The sequence below is a fragment of the Geotrypetes seraphini genome, chromosome 3 (assembly GCF_902459505.1).
Source record: "Geotrypetes seraphini chromosome 3, aGeoSer1.1, whole genome shotgun sequence".
Lineage (NCBI taxonomy): Eukaryota > Metazoa > Chordata > Amphibia > Gymnophiona > Dermophiidae > Geotrypetes > Geotrypetes seraphini.
The window spans coordinates 75361863-75387097 of NC_047086.1; the positions used below are offsets into that span (position 1 = coordinate 75361863).

A 25235-nucleotide genomic window follows, 5' to 3' on the forward strand; every position below is an offset into this window, starting at 1 on the left:
AGCATTTTCTTCAGCAATTGCCAAAGGTCAAGCAGGTTCAAGTGAAGATTCTAGCAAGGAAAATTCTGTTATACCTACTTTCCATCCATTCTGTATTTGCTGGATCTGCAACCCACTTAGCTAAAACATCATCTTCCTTAGTTACCGGATTGTCTTCGCTTTAAAAGAAAGAACAGGCCTCAAAAGAAAGTAATCAAATTAAAAATGACTCACCTTTTAAAAGTGCATTAATTATCTCGATATTCTATCTTCTTCTATAAACTAGAAATCTGATAGCTAAATAAGGGGGGGGAGAGGATTCATCAAAGGGTGCCACTAATAGTGTTAGCGCTCACGAACGATTACTGCACACTAAGGGCTCCTTCTACTAAGCTGTGGTAGCGTTTTTAGTGCATGCTGAAGATTAGCGCGCTAACCCATGCTATGCAGAAAAACTAACACCAGCTCTATGGAGGCGTTAGTGTCTAGCGTGCGCTAAAACCGCTAGCGCAACTTAGTAAAAGGAGCCCTAAACGCTAAAGATGCCCATATTCTTATGGGCATCTTTAATGTTTAGTATGTGCTAATGCGGTTAGCGCCCTTTGATGAATTCCCTCCATAAATGTTTTACTTTTTAATTCAACGTTTCTAGGATCAAGGCTAATTAATTACTGGGTAATTAAATGCATCAGAAAATAAATATATCCCAGTGTATATCACAATAATCAATTTTCTTGTGATCCTCAGAAGGCTCATATCACCTCTTGGGTGCTTGTGATCATGCCCACTGACATGAGCCGTATTTTCACCGGATTTGAGATTTTAAACCGTGAACTTATCTTTTTATAAATAATGCTGAAGGAACGCCTCCACCGACATCTAAAAATAATTATGAGCTTTAGAATCCTTTAGGCACACCAAAAGGAATTACCATATATGACTTCTGGTTTATATCGCACTTTCATGACAGCTGATTTGTCAAATGTGAAACTTGTTCAATTGTGTATGAAAATACTCAAACTACCCAAAAATATCAAAATATCAAAAAATGTAACAACTCCACAAAATCTTCAAAAATTTACAATCTTCAAATTCTTCCGTATTCTTATGCCAAATCAGCTGGTTGACAAAATGGCAGGCTCTTACTTAAAAAATTCACACCAAAGCATAATAATAATAATAATAATTTTATTCTTATATACCGCCATACCGAAAAAGTTCTAGGCGGTTCACAACAAGTTGAGCTAATACATGGGATACAGATAAAATACAAATTAGAATAATGGACTTAAAAACAGATAAAGACAGAAAGCATTTACGCATAAGAGAACTTCAAAAATGATCCTGCTTATTCAATTTCTCAACTGTTCACTGCATATCAAAAAGTAATACATTTATCATTCTCAAACATAATACAAAATCAGCTGATCCCAGTGCAATTCGCCGAAAACATATAAGTAATGTGTGCATTAGAACAGAATACACCGATCGAAAGTATGAAGGACTTGGTTAAACCAGTGACATCCAGTCAATTTCTTCATTGAGTCCTTCATCGAGTGGAAACACCTCTAGGACTGGAGAAAACATATACACTACTGTTAACACCTCATGCACATATATTATTCAATGGCCCTGTGTTGGCCGTACATATAGGTCAATCCAGGTATGACTTATGAACACAAGTCTAGGGTGAATACAGATACTGATACAGCTCCAATTGTTACTCATTGGAAAAGAATGGACCATAATATCCATGACATCAGATGGAGAGTGATAGACACCATGCAAGTAGGGAGGGAGGCAATTACAAAAGGGCTCTCAATGTTAAAGAGCAAAAATGGATATTCCGTTTAAATGCACTTACGCCAGGACTCAATGAAGAAATTGACAGGATGTCACTGGTTTAACCCAGTCCTTCATACATTCGATCAGTGGATTCTGTTCTAATGCACACATTACCTATATGTATTCAGCGTGCTGCACCGGCATCAGCTGATTTTATATTATGTTTGAAAATGATAAATGTATTACTTTTTTTGATATGCAGCAAACAGTTGAGGAATCAAATAAGCAGGATCGTTTTTGAAGTTCTCTTGTGCTTTGGTGTGAATTCTTTTAAGTAAGAGCCTGCCATTTTGTCAACCAGCCGGAAACAGCTGACTAGGCATAAGAATACGGAAGAATTTGAAGCTTGTAAATTTTTGAAGATTTTGTGGAGTTGTCACATTTTTAGCTTTGGTTTCTTTTTTGGTATTTTGATATTTTTGGGTAGTTTGAGTATTTTCATACACAATAGGAACTAGACGCCATGACATCTTCTCAGTCATGGCACCTCTCATCTGGAATACCCTCCCCCTTTATATCAGAAACATCAAAGACCTTAATTTATTTAAAATTAATCTAAAAACATATCTATTCAAATCCTCATTTAACCTTTAGAATAACTTCTCAGCGTACATCTAAACACCTAAACAATCAATACGTCCTCACACATTTTCCCCAACCTAATCGTTTGGTCCTACCCATATCATACCCCTTTCTTCCCTTGAGGAAACAACAAATTGTAACTTTTAATCCCTAATGTCCTCTCCTAATGTTTCTTAGTTCGTCTGTATTGTCAATTTGTCATAGCCCTTTGAAAATTGTTAATGTAAAATAACTTGTTTTACTGTTTTATACTATTATCTTTTTTATTATGTAATTCGCTTAGATTTAATAGGCGAACCATCAAATTTTATTAAACTTGAAACTTGAATTGAACAAGTTTCACATTTGACAAATCAGCTGTCATGAAAGTGCGATATAAACCAGAAGTCACGTCAGACAGTGACAACTTTGAATGAATCTCTGTGGAAAGCGGTATGAATTCAACTTGATAGTAAGTTTTTTTATGCACTTCTGTATAAGCGATTTTTATTAATATGTATACCTTTTTGGCTGTTATATGGTAATTCCTTTTGGTGTGCTTAAAGAATTCTAAAGCTCTTCGTTATTTTTAGATGCATTTGCGGGGAGCCTCGACCTTGAAGAAAAAGTTTTGAACCATGATCATGTCGGTGGAGGCGCTCCTTCAGCATTATTTATAAAAGATAAGTTCACGGTTTAAAAATATTTATAAGGATACTTCACAAAAATATTTATTAAAAAAATATTTAAAAGATGGTATAAATCTCAGATCCGATGATATATACGGCTCATTCCATGTGGGCATGATCACAAGTACCCAAGAGGTGATATGAGCATACTGAGGATCATAAGAAAATTGATTATTGTTTTATGCACTGGGGTATACTTATTTTCTGATTAATTTTTAATTCTGCAAGCCCAAAATCTATCAAAGTAATGTACATGCATGCACAATAGGTATTTTTCTGTCGCTGCAGTGCTCACAAACTAAGGAGCCATTTTACTACAGATTAGTACTGTGATGGACCTCAGTGTATGCTAAGTGCCACGTGGCCCATAGGAATAAAGGAGGACAAGCAGCATTTAGTGTGCGCTGTCCATTAGCATGCATTAAGCATTAGTAAAATGAATCCTATGTTTGTTTTCTACCTGAGACAGTGGAGTGGCTTACCAAAGATCACAAGAAGCTGAACTGGGATTTGAACCAGGTTCCCCTGGTTCTCAGCCTATTCTCCCCTACTCCCATGGAATTTCCTTGGAAACTTTGGGGCCATTTGGATACCTGTCACCTTTCCACATACTTTCCCTTATCTGCCCCCCCCCATCCCTTATTAGCCCATTGATTAGAACAGTGGGCTGAGAATAGAGAAATCTAGGTTCAAATCTCACTTTCCCGTTGATGTTCCCTGTGACCATGGTAACTCAGCAACCAACTTAGGGGTGCTTTTACCAGGAATGCAATTTTTTCAACTCTGAAATATAATTGTTGGCCCCCTTCTGGTAACTCATAAGAATAGCCACACTGGGTCAGACCTCCATCTAGCCCAGTATTCTATTTCCACTGTGGCCAATCCAGTTCACAAATACCTGACAGAAACCCAAATAGTAGCTACTGATCTCAAAGCAAGGAGAGGCTTTCCCCATGCCTGTCTTAATAGAAGACTGTGGACTTTTCCTCCAGGAACTTGTCCAAACCTTTTTTTTAACCTCATCTACATTAACCACTGTCACCATAACCTCTGGCAATGTGTTCCAGAGCTTAACTATCCTCTAAGTGAAAAATTATTTCCTTCTATTAGTTTTAAAAGTATTTATTTTCAAAATATTCACTTCAGCAATTCCATCTTAAAATATCTGAAAAATAGCCAATTAAATAAGTAGCAGATTGAACTTTTTGATCCCTGTGTTTGATGAAGTGAGAGTACAATTCACCAGGATTTTTATAAAAGCAACTTAGGGGTTTGTGTGCCATTATAAAACAGGCACCTTGAACCAGCGCCAATACTGTGCACAGGTCAAAAAGCACAGTTACTTACCGTAACAGGTGTTATCCAGGGACAGCAGGCAGATATTCTTAACGCATGGGTGACGTCACCGACGGAGCCCCGGTACGGACACTTTTAACTAGAAAGTTCTAGTTGGCCGCACCGTGCATGTGCGGGTGCCTTCCCGCTCGACGGAGGAGAGCGTGGTCCCTAGTTAAGATAAGCCAGCTAAGAAGCCAACCTGGGGAGGAGGGTGGGTCGTAAGAATATCTGCCTGCTGTCCCTGGATAACACCTGTTACGGTAAGTAACTGTGCTTTATCCCAGGACAAGCAGGCAGCATATTCTTAACGCATGGGTGACCTCCAAGCTAACAGAGAGGGAGGAGGGATGGTTGGCCATTAGGAAAACAAATTTTGTAACACAGATTGGCCGAAGTGCCCATCCCATCTGGAGAAGGCATCCAGACAGTAGTGAGAAGTGAATGTGTGAACTGAGGACCAAGTGGCAGCTTTGCAGATCTCCTCGATGGGCGTGGAGCAGAGGAAAGCCACAGAAGCAGCCATAGCTCTGACCCTGTGGGCCGTGACAGCACCTTCCAGTGAGAGACCGGCCCAAGCATAACAGAACGCAATGCAGGCAGCAAGCCAGTTAGAAAGCGTCCGTTTAGAGACAGAGCGACCTAGACGGTTAGGGTCGAAGGACAAAAAGAGCTGAGGGGACGAGCGGTGAGCCCTGGTACGGTCAAGGTAGTATGCAAGGACACACTTACAGTCCAGCGTGTGTAATGCCTGTTCCCCAGGATGAGAATGGGGCTTAGGGAAAAAGACAGGTAACACAATGGATTGGTTGAGGTGGAAGTCCGAGACCACCTTGGGAAGAAATTTAGGATGGGTACGCAGAACTACCTTGTCATGGTGAAAAACCGTGAAAGGTGGGTCAGCGACCAGTGCATGTAGCTCACTAACCCTCCTGGCAGAGGTGATGGCAATGAGGAAAAGCACCTTCCATGTCAGAAATTTGAGTGAAGTTGTGGCAAGAGGCTCAAATGGAGGTTTCATGAGGGCTGAGAGAACCACGTTCAGGTCCCAGACGACTGGAGGAGGCTTCAGCGGTGGTTTGACATTGAAGAGGCCTCTCATGAACCGGGAAACCAGGGGTTGAGCCGTGAGAGGTTTTCCGAGGATAGGCTCATGAAACGCAGTGATGGCACTGAGGTGGACTCTGATTGAGGTAGATTTGAGGCCAGCGTCGGAGAGAGAAAGCAAATAGTCCAGTATAGTTTCCACCACCAATGAGGCGGGATCGTGATGATGAAGTAGACACCAAGAGGAGAACCGGGTCCATTTCTGATGGTAACATTGGAGGGTGGCCGGTTTCCTGGAGGCATCCAAAATACGACGGACAGGCTGAGACAGGTTCTCTGGAGAGGTCAGCCCGAGAAAAACCAAGCTGTCAGGTGGAGCGAGGACAGATTGGGATGCAGTAGAGACTGATGCTGCTGTGTAAGTAGAGTAGGAAACACAGGAAGAGGAATGGGCTCCCTGGAGCTGAGCTGGAGCAGGAGGGAGAACCAGTGTTGGCGAGGCCACCGAGGAGCGATAAGAATCATAGTGGCTCTGTCCCTGCGGAGTTTGAACAATGTCCGCAACATCAGAGGTAGTGGAGGAAAGGCATAGAGGAACCGATCCGTCCAGTCGAGCAGGAATGCATCCGGGGCCAGACGGTGAGGAGAGAAGAGTCTGGAACAGAACTGGGGCAGCTGCTGGTTGTGAAGAGCTGCAAAGAGGTCCACTTGCAGAGTGCCCCAGCGTGCAAAGATGGAGCGGAGTGTGGGAGGATCCAGAGTCCACTCGTGAAGTTGAAGGATGCGGCTGAGATTGTCGGCCAGGGAGTTCTGTTCGCCCTGGATATATACAGCCTTGAGGAAGAGACTGTGGGCCGTGGCCCAGGACCAGATGCGGATGGCCTCCTGACAGAGGAGGGGAGATCCGGTGCCGCCTTGCTTGTTTATGTAGTACATGGCGACCTGGTTGTCTGTGCACAGAAGAAGGACCTGAGGGTAGAGAAGGTGCTGGAAGGCTTTGAGAGCATAGAACATGGCTCTGAGTTCCAGGAAATTGATGTGATGTAGATGCTCCTGAGGGGTCCAGAGACCCTGAGTGCGAAGATCTCCCAGGTGAGCTCCCCACGCATAGGGGGTGGCATCTGTGGTGATGGTCATGGAGTGAGGGGGCAGATGAAAGAGTAGACCCCTGGAAAGATTTGAGGAGTTCAACCACCATAGAAGAGATTGCTGAAGAGACGATGTCACAGAGATGGGATGAGCAAGAGGATCCGAGGTCTGTGACCATTGGTTGGCTAGAGTCCACTGAGGTGTCCTGAGGTGGAGTCGTGCCAGAGGAAGTACATGTGGCCCAGGAGGACCATCATCTGCCGAGCTGGGATGGAGTGATGAAGGAGCACCTGACGACAGAGATGGAGCAGGGTCCGTTGTCGGTCGGCGGGAAGAAACGCCCTCATCAGAGTGGTGTCCAGAAATGCTCCAATGAATTGAAGTCGCTGTGTGGGAAGCAGATGCGACTTGGGGTAGTTGATCTCGAACCCCAGGAGATGGAGGAAAGAGATGGTGTGTTGTGTGGCTTGCAGCACAAGCGGAGACGTAGGAGCTTTCACCAACCAATCGTCCAAGTACGGGAACACCTGGAGGTTGTGAGACCTGAGGAAGGCCGCCACCACATTAAGGCACTTGGTGAACACACTGGGTGATGATGCGAGGCCAAAGGGTAGCACTTTGTACTGATAGTGGCGGTGCTGTACCTGAAATCGGAGGTAGCGACGTGAAGTCAGATGGATTGGAATGTGAGTGTAGGCCTCTTTGAGGTCTAGGGAACATAGCCAGTCGTGTTGAGAGAGAAGCGGGTAAAGCGTGGCAAGGGAGAGCATTCTGAACTTTTCCTTGACCAGACACTTGTTGAGGTTCCGGAGATCGAGGATGGGACGGAGGTCTCCTGTCTTCTTGGGAACCAGGAAGTAGCGGGAGTAGAATCCCCGACCCCTTTGGTCTGGGGGTACCTCTTCGATGGCATTGAGAAGAAGGAGGGATTGGACCTCCCTCAGGAGGAGGGGGGATTGAGAGGAGTGAGAAACAGACTCTATGGGAGGATTGTCCGGTGGAAGAGTCTGGAAATTGAGAGAGTAGCCATGGCGAATGATGTTGAGGACCCACAGGTCTGATGTGATGACCTCCCAACGGTTGAGGAAGAGTTGAAGACGTCTTCCTATCGGCTGAGGAAGAGGCAAGGATGGTGGGAGACTGGCTATGCCCTGGAGAAAAGAGTCAAAAGGGCTGAGATGGTTTTGACTGCGGGAGAGGCTTGGTCGGTGGGTGAGACTGTGAACGTGCCTGAGTCTGGTGCTGCTGACGAGGCCGGCGAGACTGTTGTTGTTGAGGCAGGTTGAAAGGTCTGGCCGAGAACCTGCGTTGATAGGAAGACTGCTGTTTGTAGGGGCGAGCAGGAGCAGTTTTCTTCTTAGGTTTGATCAGGGTATCCCACCTGGTCTCGTGTGCCGAGAGTTTCTGGGTAGTTGAGTCCAGGGACTCCCCAAAGAGTTCATCACCAAGACAAGGTGCGTTGGCTAGGCGGTCTTGGTGATTAATATCGAGGTCAGAAACTCTCAGCCAGGCCAAGCGCCTCATGGCAACAGCCATGGCAGATGCTCGAGAGGTCAGCTCAAAAGAGTCATAAATGGAGCGCACCATAAATTTCCTGAGTTGGAGCAAACTGGAAAGTTGTTGTTGAAAAACCGGGACCTTGCGTTCAGGGATGTACTTTTGGAAGGAGGAGAGTTGTTGCACCAAATGCTTCATATAGAAGGAGAAGTGGAAGGTGTAATTATTAGCTCTGTTGGCAAGCATGGAATTCTGATAAAGGCGCTTGCCAAATTTATCCATCGTTCTGCCCTCTCTGCCAGGAGGAGTAGAGGCATAAACACTGGAGCCCTGGGTTTTCTTTAAAGTGGACTCCACTAGAAGGGATTCATGGGGTAGTTGAGGTTTGTCGAACCCCGGGATAGGAATGACCCTATATAAACTATCCAGTTTTCGAGGTGCACCCGGTACCGTGAGAGGGTTTTCCCAATTTTTGTAAAAAGTTTCCCGTAAGATGTCGTGGACGGGTAACTTTAAAAATTCTTTGGGGGGTTGTTCGAAGTCCAGGGCGTCAAGGAAAGCCTGGGACTTCTTAGAGTCGGACTCCAAAGGGATAGACAGAGCTGCCGACATTTCTCGTAGAAATTTTGTGAATGAGGACTGTTCAGGTTTGGAACTGGTATCGACCATCAATGGTTCCTCGTCCGTTGATGAAGCCTCATCATCAGTACCGGGTGGGGATTCTTCCCATAAGTCCGGGTCCCTGACGTCGGTATGCACGGGACGGTGGTGCGGATGGCTCAGTATGGCGAGTCTTAGAGAGGGATTTGCCAGAGCGCATCGAGACGGTACCGGGGGAGGAAGATCGGTGCCGGTCCTGGTCTCGGGGGGACTGGTGTCGGTCTCGATGTCGGGGAGGGTCGGCATCAGAGCGTGGTTGCACTGGAGGATGAAGTGGTTCAGCCGCGAGTACCGGCATGGAGGTGTTCAACGGTACCGATGGTGTCGACACCGGTGGTGTGGTGCGAGACTCGGGCCGGTCCGGCACCGAAAGGAGTGGGGCCAACAGTGTGGGCAACAAGTGCTGGAGTTTTTGTTGTAGTTGCTCCTGCAGTTGGGTTTGGAGTATGGCCGCAATGCGGTCGTCCAGAGGGGGTACCGGTACCGCTTTTTTCTTTTTCGGTACCATAGGTGCCTCTCCATGCCCCGGCGATGAGGAGGCCGATGACGAGGCACTCACTGAAATCGGGGCGGAGCGTTTGTGGGGTCGGCGTGATGCCGGGAGGACCGGCGTCACCGGTGTGGCAGGAGGGCGCTCAAGGGAAGTGGAAGGCTTCTTAGCCGGCTTACCTGGTGCCAGCGACCCCGAGGAAGGATCAGGCGGTGTCGAAGTAGTCGGTGCCGACTTTTGCGATGCCGTTGACGGCGTGGCTGATTCCATGGCAGATCCGGTGCCGAAAAGAATATTTTGTTGGATCTGTCTATTTTTTAATGTACGTTTTTTAAGAGTAGCACAGCAGGTGCAGGTGTCAGCCCGATGCTCTGGACCCAGGCACTGTAGGCACCAATTGTGCGGGTCAGTGAGAGAATTTGGGCGTGCACACCGCTGGCACTTCTTAAAGCCCGGCTGAGGGGGCATGAAGGGAAACACGGCCTCCGCAAAATCAAAACCGGAGGCCTGTATGGTGACAACAGGCCCCGCCGGGGCTGGTTCGAAAAATAAAGAGAAAACAAAGTTTTGGGTTTTTTTTGGATATTAAAACGAAAAAGAAACCCGAAGGTAAAAGAAGAAAAAGGAAGACAAAAACGCGAGCAGGAAGGCAAAATCCGATATTTCAACGGCCGTTGAAAAATGCATGCGTCTTCTTCGCTCCGCGGAAACGAAGAAACTGGGGACCACGCTCTCCTCCGTCGAGCGGGAAGGCACCCGCGCATGCGCGGTGCGGCCAACTAGAACTTTCTAGTTAAAAGTGTCCGTACCGGGGCTCCGTCGGTGATGTCACCCATGCGTTAAGAATATGCTGCCTGCTTGTCCTGGGATAATAGAAATTTACATCTAGGCCAAAAAAAAAAAAGCTGTAAAAGTATGCAGGTGCTCTACATTTGAACCTGTGTATTTTGTAAAACATGCACATACATTGCAACTCAAGTTTCAAGTTTCAAGTTTCAAGTTTATTAAATTGTTTGATTAAACGCTTTTCCAATTTCAAAGCGTTTTACAAAATTAAAAACAGAGTTTAAAAACAAAACTAACTTATACATAATGTTATACTACACAAACTAGGGTAACATCCTTGGGACAAAAAGAAAACTAGAAACAGTGGGAAAATAGGGAAGAAATACAATTTTTGTTTAAAGAGAACATAAAAGGAAAACACATTAGGGAGGTAAGGAAAATAAAAAGGCCTAAAAAATGTCATTGTAAAAGTATAAAGGTATATATTTAAGGGAAAAGAAGTTTACTGATATTGTTGCTCAGGGATTAACTGATATAATTAAAAAAGAGAACTATCAGTTAAATGCTTCTTTAAAAAGAAGACACTAAGTTCTTTTTAAAAGTTTGCAAATCTTGTTCTAATCTAGTCAAAGAGGCTTCATCTTTATTAAAGTTTAGGAGACTGATTAAAACAGTATTGTTTGAGTGATACTACTCGTATAAATGAGAATGATGAATTTGAGGTATTGCTTGTTTTATGTATGAAACTGATTTTAGGTTTATTTGTTATGTCATAATGGTTGTAGGGTCTGCTGAGATGTTATTGATTGTAATTGTTTATGTTTGAATTATGAATGTTTTCTGTAACTCGCTCAGAATTGCAGGTTGTGCGAGTAATACATTTTTTTAACTAAATAAATAAAACTCCACCCAAGCTATGTTCCCAAGAATGTCCCCAGCCAGATCACATACAAGTACACTTCCCCCTCCGTATTCGCGAATTCCGTATCTACGGATTTGCTTATTTATGGTTTTAAAACAAAAAAAGCATTTTCATTTTTCAGGCTATTTTAAGCCCTGCAAGCCCCCCCCCCCCCCCCTTAAGCCTTACCTGGTGGTCTAGCGGGTTTTTGGGGCAGAAGGGATCTTCCCACATTCCTGCCCCGTGCAGATCGCTCACAGGAAATGGCTTGAGAGACTATGGGAGCTCAAGGCAGCCATTTCCTGTGAGCGATCTGCACAGGGCAGGAGCGTGGGAAGATCGCTCCTGCCTGAAAACCTGCTAGACCACCAAGTAAGGCTTAAGGAGGGGCTTTCAGGGCTTAAAATAGCCAGGGGAAGAGGGACTAGGGGCAGAACCGGACTAAATATTATTTGAGGTTTTTAAATATTTGTGGGCCGGCTCTGCCCCTAACCCCTGCGAATACGGAGGGGGAAGTGTAGGTGCAATCTTTCGGCACAAGTATTTTTGACATGTGTCTATGGCTGTGCAATTTTAAAATAGGTCTTTCCTATGTAAAACAAACATAAAATGCTCAGTTAACAAGTACATTCTGCAGGCAGGTAGGAGTTTTTCCCTTACATTGTGAATTTTATTAGCACTGTTGATAGTGTCCAGAATAGAGCACAAATTTTAGGTGCCAGAGAAAATTTTTCTTTTCTAATTTACCTTTTTAGCAAGTTATATACTTTTTCTTTCGCCTATTGTTTTTCTTTTTTTTGTTGCTCGTTTTTCATTTCTTGTACCTCTCCAAAATCTCTTTTTGACGCAGCCCAGCGGCAGGACCTAAAGGTTGAATGTTCTCTTGGGTCAGCATTACAACTCCTATACTCAGTTCAGCCACACAACAACTACAGCTGCAGATGGACTGCAAAGTAGAGAATGACACGGTGACAAAATTCATCACCGTTCCCGTCCCCACAGATAACCGCGGGAAATAATCCCGTGTCATTTTTTTGTGTCTATTTCAGCCTCAGTCCTTCTACACCAGCATTCTTCAAAGCAAAGCTTGAGGGTCAGTGGTTGTGGCCATTCATACTCTGATTCTTATGTGAGCCAAGGATAATGAAGCCATTGTGACATCACTGATGTGATTGGCTCTTAGGCACTGGTGGATTGAGGCATTATGACATCACAATATCTGCTCTGGATACCAAAGACTGTCATTCTGTAGTGTCTATCTCAACCTCAGTCCTTCTACACCAGCATTCTTCAAAGCAAAGCTTGTGGGTTAGTGGTTGTGGCCATTCATACTCTGATTCTTCCCTCTCTCCTTAAAGAATGACATGAAGATGGTTTACCGCGGTTATTCGCGGGGACGGGGATGAATTTTGTCACCATGTCATCCTCTACTGCAAAGCTTCCCAGCCCAGTAATACCATAGGTGAAGTGAATGCCTAACACCACAAGGGTAGGTAATGTACTTTGCTTAGTCCCTATACATATCTGGAAGTTTTTAAGGGTATGTTTATGTTCTCTCTATATGTGATTTTATATATTTATGAGTTCTCATTTTGGCACCATACATTTAACATAAGAACATAAGGCATCGCCATACTGGGAGAGACCAAAGGTCCATCAAGCCCAGCATCCTGTTTCCAACAGTGGCCAATCCAGGTCCCAAGCCCTAGCTTGATGCGATTTTACTCATATGATTTGTATTTTATGATTTAGGGTCCCCTTTTGCAACGCTGTGGTAGCAATTTCTGCGGCAAATGTGACACAGCCCATTTAATTCCTATGGCCTATGTCGCTTTTGCCATGCCAGAACTCGCTACCATTGCTTTGTAAAAGTATATTATTTATGATATAGATTTTATGATTATTATTTTTTATACTAACCATTATTTATTTGTTTTACTAAAACATGTATTGCCCCGGGTGGTTGAAACATGGCCATTTCAGGCACTCTTATTTAAGGTTCTATAATAAAGATTTTTAATATCTTCATCATGTGTGCGTCAATGTCTATTGGACCGCTTGCCTATCTTTTTCTGGATATTATATAAAATACATGAGTACATGTGCAGAGTACATGCATATATTTTTGCCATCTTCAAAGCGCAAGTGTGCACAGGTATTTAAACATGGGCTCTGGGAGTAAAGGCATAGAAACAACTGTGCTGCCTTTGTAAAATACCAAAAAACCTTTATAAAACAGGCATCTTTTGGGACTTCTCAGATAGGTATTCTGTTATAAAATACCTCCATAAATATGTTACAGTTCCAAACTGACCTATCCATTCACTCCTCCAACCCTATGTAGTCCATTTAACAATCGCAAATGCCAGAAGCTGTACTCAAAGCCACTCACCTATCTTGAAGTTCTTCTGTGTTCATGAAATTTAAATAGCAAGTTGTGGACCCCTCTTGCACACCTGCTAAAAAATAAATAAAACAAAGAGTCATGATTAAGCAACAGCCAATCACAAAAAAGTGGCGAAGACAAGCATTCAAAAGTCCATTAAGGAGTGGCGAAGACAATTATTCAAAAGCAACAGCCAATCACAAAGAAGTGGTGAAGACAAGCATTCAAAAGTCCATTAAGGAGTGGCGAAGACAAGCATTCAAAAGCAACAGCCAATCACAAAGAAGTGGTGAAGACAAGTATTCAAAAGTTCATTAAGGAGTGGCGAAGACAAGCATTCAAAAGTCCATTAAGAAGTGGCGAAGACAAGTATTCAAAAGTCCATTAAGGAGTGGCGAAGACAAGCATTCAAAATCAACAGCCAATCACAAAGAAGTGGCGAAGACAAGTATTCAAAAGTCCATTAAGGAGTGGCGAAGACAAGCATTCAAAAGCAACAGCCAATCACAAAGAAGTGGCTAAGACAAGCATTCAAAAGTCCATTAAGAAGTGGCGAAGACAAGCATTCAAAAGTCCATTAAGAAGTGGCGAAGACAAGTATTCAAAAGTCCATTAAGGAGCGGCGAAGACAAGCATTCAAAAGCAACAGCCAATCACAAAGAAGTGGCGAAGACAAGCATTCAAAAGTCCAGTAAGGAGTGGCGAAGACAAGCATTCAAAAGCAACAGCCTATCATAAAGAAGTGGCAAAAACAAGTATTCAAAAGTCCATAACGATTACAAATAATTTACTGTAGTATCCAAATGTATCAGTGAAATCATAGTCAGTGGCGTAGTAAGCAACCCCCCCACACACTGTTGTTGTGCACGTGCCTTCCCTTCCCCCATACCTCTTTAATTTCCAACTTGCTGCCCGCACCAGCCTTGGCTCTCCCTCTAACATCACTTCCTGATCCTGTGACCAGGAAGTGATGTCAGAGGGAGAATAGAGGCCAGTAAAAGAAGCAGTTTGGAGCTGCTGCTCGTACTGGCAAAGAGCTAGAGTTACAGGGCAGGGAAGTGAAGGTGCATGCACGGCAGGGGAGTGGTGACAAGGAGCGGGAGGGGCGGAAAGGAGGAGAGGTATTGGCTCCCAGGTCGGTCCACCCCGCACCACCCTTACTATTTCACTGATCATAGTAATTTGACACAGATATGTCTCGGCATAATCTGCTTATATCAGGGGTCTACAACTGTACACACCAGAGTCTATGCCAACATTTCTTTTCTAAAAAGTAGGACTGCTTCAATAGAAATCACAGCCATGATTTTGCATGGAGTACTGGATATCAATGCAATTGAAATGAGAATACCTGCATTCTGTGGCAGCCACCAACGTCATCTAGATAGCTAACCGGATAAAGTTCAGACAGTCTTTTTCCTGAATATTGCTCCTAACCAAATAATCTCAGGGACTATCCTTGCTCTGCTCTGGCACTATCTGGATAGCACTGGGTCTGTCTGCAATGATTTTCAGTGGCACTAGCTAAATAATGCCCTGGAAAGTCATAAGAATGCCACAGACAGTGCCACTTATCCAGGTAAGTAGCTTTGAAAAGCCAGCTGGCACTGTTCCACCTAAAGAAATTTCTGCAAGTAAAGGGCTGAATTCAGTAAATGGTGCTCAACATTCATCGTCCAATAAAATTAACGCTGAACAGATTTCTATAAACAGGCATTCTGGGATCAGCACTCTTTACAGAATAGCGTGTAGAGCCAGGATCCGTGCCCAGCTTTGGGCGAGAGAATTTACATCAATTGAACCTGGTGCAAATCTTGGTGTGTAAGTTAGGCGCAGTTTTCCAGTTTTCAGTAATACTGCATACATCTTTACTGGACTCCCTTGACCCGACCATGCCCATCCTATGGCTACGCCCCCTTCTGAGTTACACGCTTTAAGATTTGTGCACGGAACAGCACTTATCAAGATGTGTGTACACATCCAAATTGTTGCCAATTATCACCCAATCAGTGCTAATTGGCTCATTAGCCAATTTAGTTGTGCACATAGCATGCAATTTTTTTTGTGCGGAAATTTGTGCACCATTTATAGAATCTGGCCTTAGTGGCTCCACCCATGCTCAACTCCCTTTGCATTTACCTAGTACTGTATATGACTTGCATGTGCCCTTACAGATTAAGGCTTAGTCACTTTGCTGCTACTTAGAGGCATACATAAACACTTGCCTGCAAAGGTACTGGTATTTTGTGCATTTGCACATAGAGAATGACACGGGGACAAATTTGTCTCTGTCCCCACAGGAACTCGATTTCCCTGTCCCGCCTCCATGAGCTTTGTCCCTGTCCCATTCCTGTAAACTCTGCCTTAACCGCACAAGCCACAGAAACTTATGATTTTAAAGTGTTTGAGGCTTGTGCAGATGAGGACAGAGCTTTCAAAAATGGGGCAGGAACAGAAAAAAAACTTGCCAGGATGGAACAGGAAAATGAGTTCCCACGGGGACGGGGGAAAATTTGTCCTCGTGTAATTCTCTAATTACACACACAAGTGGCTTGTAAAATAAGGGCTCCTAGCTATAGAATTGTCCTTAAAGTGCTTTAAATACAGCTCACACTTTATATAAAGAATAGCACCCTGTTAATACTTTAAAATGTCTTATATGTCCACCAAAATGCATATTGATGTTCTTGAAGGAAAGTCATACCTTCTTCATCAACAGAGACACTGCGTATTATAATAGGTGTCGAATAAGCAGGCTGAATTAGTGGTAAGTTCGACGGTACTGCATAGCCGCATGGCACAGGTACAGAGTATCCACTTGGCACTCTGGGGCCAGTATCCTCAACTTGAGAAGTTAGGTCTTGACATAAGGACAGCTCCACCTCTTGGATAGGTGTGATAGCTATGACTGAATAAGGGTTCACTTTGGTTGGAGTGGCTTGCGTGCTGGGCTGTGTCTCTGGTATTTGGGGGCTATCATCTGTCTTTCCAGCATCTTTCCCAATGTAAAAAAGTAGAAAAAAAAATTGTTATTTTTTTTTTATTTTTCAGAACCACAGACATGCTCAGTGCAGGTACTGGATGCACATAGCTGAATAACAATTTCTGCAGGACCTATATGGATATCTCTGGGGAAAGTCTCAGATCCAGTTCTTCATATCATTGGTCCATAACAGTGTGAAAAGTTACATGTATGATTTTCTATAACTATTTTCATTTCTTCACATAAAAAATGGGGTTTAAATTTGACCTGGGGGACCCACAGCCAGTCAAGTTTTCAAGATATCCTTAATGAATATGCATGAGCGAGATTTGCCTTTAAAGTGGGTTGGTAGGCATGCAAATTTCTCTCCTACATAATGGCTGGGGGTCCCCAGGACAGGTTTAAGAACCACTGGTTTAGACTATTGTATTACAAATTGTTTGCTTTAACAGAATTCATTAAAATGGCATATGATGTTTAATATGATGCATGTGAGAAAGAGGCGTCATTGTTGAAGTTACGTTGAAACCCTCAGCTCAATGTGCAGCGGCAGCTAAGAAAGCAAAGAGAATGTTAAGAATTATCAAGAAAGGAATGGAAAGCAAAGATGAAAATGTTATAATGCCCTTGTATCGTTCTTTGGTATGGCTGCAATTTGAATGCTGTATGCAGTTCTAGACGCATCTCAAAAAAGATATAGCAGAATTAGAAGAGGCACAGAGAAGGGCAACGAAATGATAAAAGGTTTAGGATGCCTTCCCTATGAGGAAAGGCTAAAGCGGCTAGGGCTCTTCAGCTTGGAGAAAAGATGGCTCAGGGATGATATGATAGAGGTCTACAAAATACTGAGTGGTATGGAAAGGGTAGATGTAAAACGCTTGCTCACTCTTTCCAAAAATACTAGGGCTAGGGTACATGCGATGAAGCTACTAAGTAGTAGATTTAGAACAAACCAGAGCAAATATTTCTTCACACAATGTGTACTTAAACTCTGGAATTTGTTGTCAAAAAATGTGGTGAAATCAGTTAGCTTGATGGGATTTAAAAAAGGCTTGGACAATTTCCTAAAAGAGAAGTCCATAGGCAATTATTGAGATGGCTTGAGGAAATCCACTGCTTATTCCTAGGATAAGCAGCATAAAATCTGTTTTACTACTTGAGATCTAGCTAGGTACTTGGGACCTGGGTTGGCTACTGTTGGAAACAGGATACTGGGCTTGATGGACCTTCGGTACATAAGAATATAAGAGTTACCACACTGGGAGAGACCACCGGTCCATAAGCCCAGTATCTTGTTTCTAACAGTGGCCAACCTGGCAAGATCTCAAGGAGTAAAACAGATTTTGTGCTGCTTATCCTAGGAATAAGAAGTGGATTTCCCCAAGTCCATCTTATGGACTTTTGTTTTAAGAAATTATCCAAACCTCTTTTTAAACCTTGCTAATTGCTTTCACCACATTCTCCAGCAACGAATTCCAGAGTTTAATTGCATGTTGAGTGAAGAAATGTTTTTCTCTGGCTTGTTTTAAATCTACTACTTAGTAGCTTCATCACATGCCCCCTCGTTCTAGTATTTTGGAAAAGTAAACAAGTGAGTCACATCTACCTGTACCAAATTTCTTTTTTGTTTCTTGTGATTTTAGTCATGTTTTCCAAGAGATGGTCACTTATATCTACTGGAAGTTAATTCTCACTCAGAAAAAGCTAATAGAGGCATAATCAAAAAAAGCATCTAAGTCCCCTTTTGGCCTAAGTCCCTAAACGTTCAACCCAGAAGCAGGGAAAGTGTCCATAACCAAAACAAACGTCCATGTTTTGATTATGGCCTTCCTCTGCCTAAACGCCCAATCTCCACTACGTCTACAAGTACCCCCACAGCACGTCTACACTTTTTAGCCATAATGAAACAGAAATACGCCTAGGCCACAAACGTCCAACAGAAGGGCTTTTAGGCGAAGGAGGAGCCAGTCCTTCGCCTAAAAGCTGGATTCTGTAACCGGTGTCTGTCAAAAACAACACCGGTTACAGAATTCCCCCCCCACAACGATACAGGAAGGAGGGTGCCAAAACTCTCCTGCCATGTTAAACCGCGACCCCCCCTCCCGACAACATCGGGGCAAGAGGGAGCTCAAGCCCTCTTGTCCCGCCGACTCCCCAACAATATCGGGCCAAGAGGGAGCCAAAACCCTCCTGGCCCTGGCGACTCCTCCCCCCCCGCTAGTTGTTTGGGCCAGGAGGGAGCCCAAACCCTCCTGGTCCAGCCGATCCTGCCCCCCCCCCCGACAACATCGGGCCAGGAGGGAGCCCAAACCCTCCTGGCCACGGCGACCCCCTACCCCCACCCCGCACTACATTACGGGCAGGAGGGATCCCAGGCCCTCCTGCCCTCGACGCAAACCCCCCTCCCCCCCAAGAACCTCCGACTGCCCCCCCAGCCGACCCGCGACCCCCCTGGCCGACCCCCACAACACCCCCATCCCCCTTCCTCGTACCTTTGTTTAGTTGGCCGGACAGACGGGAGCCAAACCCGCCTGTCTGGCAGGCAGCCGACGACGGAATGAGGCCGGATTGGCCCATCCGTCCTAAAGCCCCGCCTACTGGTGGGGCCAAGGCGCCTGGGCCAATCAGAATAGGCCCGGGAGCCTTAGGCCCCTCCTGGGGGCGGGGCTTGAGGCACATGGGCCCAACCCGACCATGTGCCCAAGGCCCTGCCCCCAGGAGGGGCCTAAGGCTCCCGGGCCTATTTTGATTTGTCCAGACGCCTTAGGCCCCACCAGTAGGCGGGGCTTTGGGACGGATGGGCCAATCTGGCCTCATTCCGTTGTTGGCTGCCTGCCGGACAGGCGGGTTTGGCTCCCGTCTGTCCGGTCCAACTAAACAAAGGTACGAGGAAGGGGGGTGGGGTGTCGTGGGGGTCGGCTGGGGGGGCGGTCAGAGGTTCTTCAGGGGGGTGGTCATTGGGGGGAGGGGTTTTTCATCGAGGGCAGGAGGTCCTGGGATCCCTCCTGCCCGTAATGTAGTGCGAGGTGGGGGTAGGGGGTCGCCGTGGCCAGGAGGACTTGGGCTCCCTCCTGGCCTGAACAACTAGCGGGGGGGGGGGGGGTCGCCAGGGCCAGGAGAGCTTGGGCTCCCTCCTGGCCCGATATTGTCGGGGAGTTGGGGAGTCGGCGGGGCAAGAGGGCTTGGGCTCCCTCTTGCCCCGATCGTGTCGGGGAGTCAGGGGGGGGCAAGAGGGCTTGAGCTCCCTCTTGCCCCGATCGTGTTGGGGGTGCCGCGGTTGGCTGGGGCAAGAGGGCTTGAGCTCCCTCTTGCCCCGATGTTGTGTGTGTGTGGGGGGGAGTGATGCATCGCGGCAGGAGAAAGCTGGGGTGGGATTGGGGATGGGGCTGACAATTAATAGATGTCCCCTTTTGATGAAAAAAATAAATGGTCACGTTAGTCATGGTGGGCCCCCCAAAACACCTCCAGAATCCCCTAGACCCACTTATCTACCATCCTAATAGCCCTTATGGCTGCAGGAGCCACTTACATGCCAGTACAAAAGGGTTTTGGGGGTGTATAGGGGAGTGCACATGTTTCAGTATCAATGCAGTGATTACAGGGACTTAAAAGCATGGGGCCTCCTCTCTATTGGTCCCTAACCCACCCACAAGACGACTTAAGCCGCCTTTGTGCAGACGATTAGGCTTTCCTATGCCAAGCTGCCAGGTGATGATGTTCTGGAGGCTGAATTTTAAAGGTGTGATTATGATCTTTATGGGGTTGGGGAGGTCAGTGATCACTGGGGTAGTGTGTGGGGGTCTCCTAATAGAGCCCAGAAACCAAGCTTGTTCCAAGGTTCAAATTTACTCCACTACAGAAAGGAAAGGAGACCAAGCTTCCCAGGAGTCAAGAGTGTCTCCTGAGGAAGCATCTTCTATATGCTGAAACTTGGATCTTTGTTGGGACCACTGGTTTAAATAAAGACTTGATCATTGGTTTGTTAGGCTGGCCATACATATAAGGGAGCATTTGTGTAAAAATCAAAGTACACTTCCCCCTCCCCATTCGTGGTTCCTGCACTCACGGTTTCATATAATCACAATTTTTTCTGGGGAGGGGGAAAATAAAAAATCAGTTTTAATGTAAAAAAAATCCATCTTTTTTTCCTCCCTGCCGCCTTCCCGGCCTTGCCTGGTGGTCTAGAGGGCTTTCGGAGCAGGAGAAATCTTCCTACACTCCTGCCCTATGCAGATCGCCATGAGGAAATGGCTGCTGGGAGTTCCTGTAGTCTCTCGAGACCACCAGATAAGGCCGGGAAGGCGGCAGGGAGGTGGGGGTGGGTCAGAGCTGGATAATCGCAGTTTTTCGGCATTCGCGATCCGGCTCTGCCCGTATCCCCCGCGAATGACGAGGGAGAAATGTAGACTGAAAAGAGCTAATGTGAAACAGACCACTTATCTGTTCAGTTATAGAAGACGGCCTTTCTTCAAGAATGAGGTTTTATTTTATTGCATATCCTCTTGACTGCCTATAGTGTAACAATCAGTGACACACATTAATGAAATAGTAATTTGTTATAACTTAAAACAATGCAAAGATACAGCAAGAATGGCCAATTAACCTTGAGGATTTGAAAAGTATGTCACTGCTGTTCAGCACCATGCCCTGGACAGCTCCTATGACAGTCAGATGGACAGAGGCCTATATTGAAGAATGATGACACCCAATTCCAAACCTTGATAATCAAGACAAGTTAACATAGGGTTATACATTTTAGGCATCAAGAGGCCAATGTTAGTTAGACTAAACAATATATAGTATCACAGGTGACAATCAGAGGTTCTAAAACAGAAGCACAGGTTGCTAAATTAAGTGCACTTACTTAAGATAGGTTGGCTTGTGCTCCTTGAGAACACTTGGTTTAAGGTCTAATCAGAGTTTCAGGATTTCTAAATGAATATGCAGGAGGCTGCTTCCATTTTAAGCAATTCCATATTGGCAAAAATTGAATTGTGTATTCACTGCAGAAATCCTAGAAACTATAGGCCATTCATTTGGCTCTCAATGACTAGATATACGGACTCTTGATCTGAAACCATACCAAAGTTCCACTCGTATACCCATGGAAGGTACTGAACCATTTCATTGTAGTAAGCTTGGCAGTGACTAGACCTGTCTATTAAGTAATAAAATCCTATCATATCTGAACTACAACTTTTTTGTTTGTTTCCAACAGGAATACCTGTGGGAGATTTCTCTTTTGATCCTGTGTTGTTCCCAGAATTAGGAATAGGTGACATGAGGGACTGCCGGTCTGCTTCTGGAATTTCATCACCACTGTCAAAATCAAATTGTTCTCCTTCCTCACCCTCAGCGCCATCTTTAAAATCACCTTCCAAAACTAAACAAAGACAAGATAAAATATTTAATTTGAATTTTAGACAACACAAGGGCTCCGCCAAGAACTTCCAGCTCAAGTTAGGCAAGGAAATCAGTGGAATATGCAAACTCTATTTTATTTTTTATTAGTAAAGTGTATTTGTTTCAAAACTTTGAATAACATAATATATCTACATTTTATATGCTTTGGCTATTAAACATCTTTTTTAAAAAACCTTTTAATTGCTAAAACACAACATACTTTTTATAAGAACTTGAATCAACACAGTACACAATTATGAGAAGCTTTCTTTAAACACTGATTTTGAGGATTTTCTAAATCTGATTTGGCAATGTAAATTATCACAATTGAAAACAAAAATCTCTCACAGTACCCCACCCTCCCCCATGCATTCCAGCCTTCCGTGGCAGACAATAGTTCTTTTTGAAGGCCAGATTAGGTCATTTCAGCAAAGAAGAGAAATGACCGCAGAATGTCTTTGCCAGCTCTATCAACTATATTCATATAGTTCAACTTGACAAAAAAAAAGGTGCTTAGTTATTGCGGCATGTAGAAAATATTTAATTTCCGTATTTTCTCTCTGAAGGCTTCATCAGATTGTAATTGCCAATAAGAGCCATGCTGAGACAGAACAAAGTCCATCAAGCCCAGCCCCCTATCTCTGAAAGGGTTCATAGTCATTCGCGTGCAGGACTTCGGCGCGCTGACATTGCAGCGCAGACAAATCGGCGCAAGACCCCAGCGTGCCGCCTATAGTTACTTTTAAAGAGCTCCGACCTGGGGTGTGAGTGGGGTACCCCCCCACCAGTTTACTTCATACTCTTCGCGCTGCCGTTGGGGGGGGGGGTGTTGGGGGTTTGGAACCCTCCATTATAGAGTAAACTTAACTTTTTCCCTATTTTTTAGGAAAAAGTTAAGTTTTCTCTATAATGTGGGGGGTTGCACCCTTCCCCTAACGGCAGTGCAAAGAGTATGAAGTAAAGTGGGGGGGGATTCACCCCACTTTCTCCGTTGGAGCTCTTTAAAAGTAACTTTTTCGGTGGCGCGCTAGGGTCTTGCGCTGAATTGTCTGCGCTGCAATGTCGGCGCGCGGAAGTCTCGCACGCTTTTGTCCCGTCACCCTCTGAAAGTGACCAGTCCCGGTAACAAATACACAGCAGATCCTAAAATGTAGATCTATTTCTCATTGGTCATTTGCAAGGACAATGACTTCAAGTCTATTTGGCTATTATTTTTTTTTTTTTTTAATGGACTATGCTCCAGAAACTTGTCCAAACCTTGATGAAAGCCCACTATGATAATCGCTTTGGCCATGTTCCGCAGCAGTAGATGGGCACAGTTTAAATAAATAACAAATTGGCAGCTTAATTTTGTGCTGAATGAAAAAAGTATTTTCTATGCTTAGCTTTCAGCGTGCTGGTTGTCAGTTTAATTGAGTGCCCTCTTGTCTCAGTGTTGTTTGAAAGGTTGAACAACCAAATTAAACCATTCAAACCCACTTATTTCTTGAATCATTTTATTTTACCAGCAAAAGTTTGTCACACATGTGGAATTACTCTTTTTTTTCATTTCCGACTCTGAAGGGATGCCACTTTACAAGATTGCTTGATAAAACTATCTTTTTAGGCCGGTGTTTTGTTTCTGAACTCATTTTCTTATCAAACATTTAGGAGATCATTGAAGACCTATTTATTTGACAAATTTGTTTAACTAGTCTAACTATCCCCCCTCTTCTATTAAACTGCGCAGTTTGTAGCGCAGAGGGCCGTGCTGAATGGGCCGCGCTGCTCCCGACGCTCATAGGAACTCCCGACGCTCATAGGAACTCTATGAGTTTTGGGAGCAGCGCGGTCCATTCAGTGCGGCTCACCGCGCTAAAAACTGCTAGCATAGTTTAATAGAAGAGGGGGGGGTATGTCCTGAAGATAATGTAGACTTAATTTTTGCTGCGTTTTTTAGCAGTTTCTCTTGATGTTAACCGCTCTGAACTGCAAGGTACTGCGGGATACAAAAATAAAGTTATTATTATCATTTATTATTACTATCTCTCCCCTCCCCCCATCCACACACAGCTGTCTTTTTCAGGTTGAAGAGCACTAACCCATTTAACTTCTCTTTTATAAGGGAGGTGGTTCCATCCCCTTTTATCATTTTTTTTTGTCACCTTTCTCTGAACCTTTTCTAGCTGTGCTATGTTATTTTTGAAATGGGTCAAACAGAACAGCACAAAGTATGCATAGTACAGTCACACGAGAGGTCTATACAGAAGCACAAAGGTTGTTCTCCCTTTCTTACGGAATAATCAAGTTTCACATTTATTTATTTCTTGAGCCCATGAGTGAACTATCTGAGCTTTTTACAAATAAATTTACAGTTCAGTATAGAATATAGAAAGGAACTACATGTTTCAGAAAAAGTAGATAGCAATCACAGTCATCGACAGAGAGAAAGAGAGAGAGACAGAGAGATAAGTTTTAAACATTTATAAATCATAAGCAATAAGCAGTTTTAAGTTATAATCAGGTAGCAGGAAGGTACGAAACAATAAAGGATGCTTCTGTTGTGACTGATGGTCTCAAACTCAAACCCTTTGCAGGGCCACATTTTGGTTTTGTAGGTACTTGGAGGGCCTCAGAAAAAATAGTTAATGTCTTATTAAAGAAATGACAATTTTGCATGAGGTTTATAGTTTATAAATTTTTCCTTTTGGCTAAGTCTTAATAATAATATTGTAATTTATAGCTAAAGAGACATATGATCTAGAAACTGTTTTATTTTACTTTTGTGATTATGATAAACATACTGAGGGCCTCAAAATAGTAGTACCTGGCGGGTCTGACTTCCAGGAACATTTAACACCTCGTCTCAATCGGATTGCAGCTAAAGGTGCTGTCATACTCCAGAAACCAGTTAAGGTCTCTGCTCTCACACAGCAGCTAATGAAAGCCTCAGAGAAGGGGGGATTAGATGCATAAGCCTCCAACCCCCAAATCACAAGTGTGCCTAACACTCCAAAAGTCAGGCTGAGCATCTGCTATATTCTAGACCCATGGCTAAAGCCTCCAAAGAACACCTGCTAACAAGAGAGGTGCTGCACAGGTGAAGGCCGCAGCCCTGCCAGCCTTCTTCCCTGTACTGTCTAAAAGGGGTTAGAGGAGTGACTAGAGATCCACACCCTTGAAAAGACCCTTTATATGAACAAGGCTAACAATCATTGAACTGGTTCTTGCCAGCACCCTGTCATTAGGAGATCAGTAACCTGTACAGTCTTAATTAGAGACCATGGATATAGAATAGCTGTATTGCTCTAACTAAAACAAAGAACCTATTTTGTCTAATGTACGGCTCTTCCCTTCATAGCTGCGATGTAGCATTTGCTCTCCGTAGCTCCTGAGGCCTTTTTCCTCCTTTTAGAAATTTTTCACTAGAGACAAAAAAGTTAAAGGCGATATACTCGGTATATAACACTGGAGGCTAGTTGTTTGATATTATCTTCATATCCCGCATAGACCCTTTGCAACGTCCTCCTTTTGATTCTGTTATGATCTAATGTATTCTCCATTTCTTGCTGTAAGTCGCCTTGAACCTTTATAGGTATAACGCG

At 44.3% G+C, this 25235-nt stretch overlaps 1 protein-coding gene across 5 annotated transcripts in view; it reads right to left on the bottom strand.

The window, feature by feature from the left end:
* The window catches only part of ARHGEF10 (Rho guanine nucleotide exchange factor 10), a 345472-nt gene that overhangs the window by 197854 nt on the left and 122383 nt on the right, over nt 1-25235 (bottom strand). For 4 of the 5 annotated variants that reach the window (XM_033938128.1, XM_033938132.1, XM_033938131.1 and 1 more), the window contains 4 exons: nt 21473-21631; nt 15970-16260; nt 13272-13338; nt 79-158 (listed from right to left, as the gene is read on the bottom strand). In XM_033938128.1, the coding sequence (XP_033794019.1) occupies nt 79-158; nt 13272-13338; nt 15970-16260; nt 21473-21631 (597 nt within the window). The remainder of the gene's footprint in view (nt 1-78; nt 159-13271; nt 13339-15969; nt 16261-21472; nt 21632-25235) is intronic. The other variant, XM_033938130.1, reaches the window with a different exon arrangement.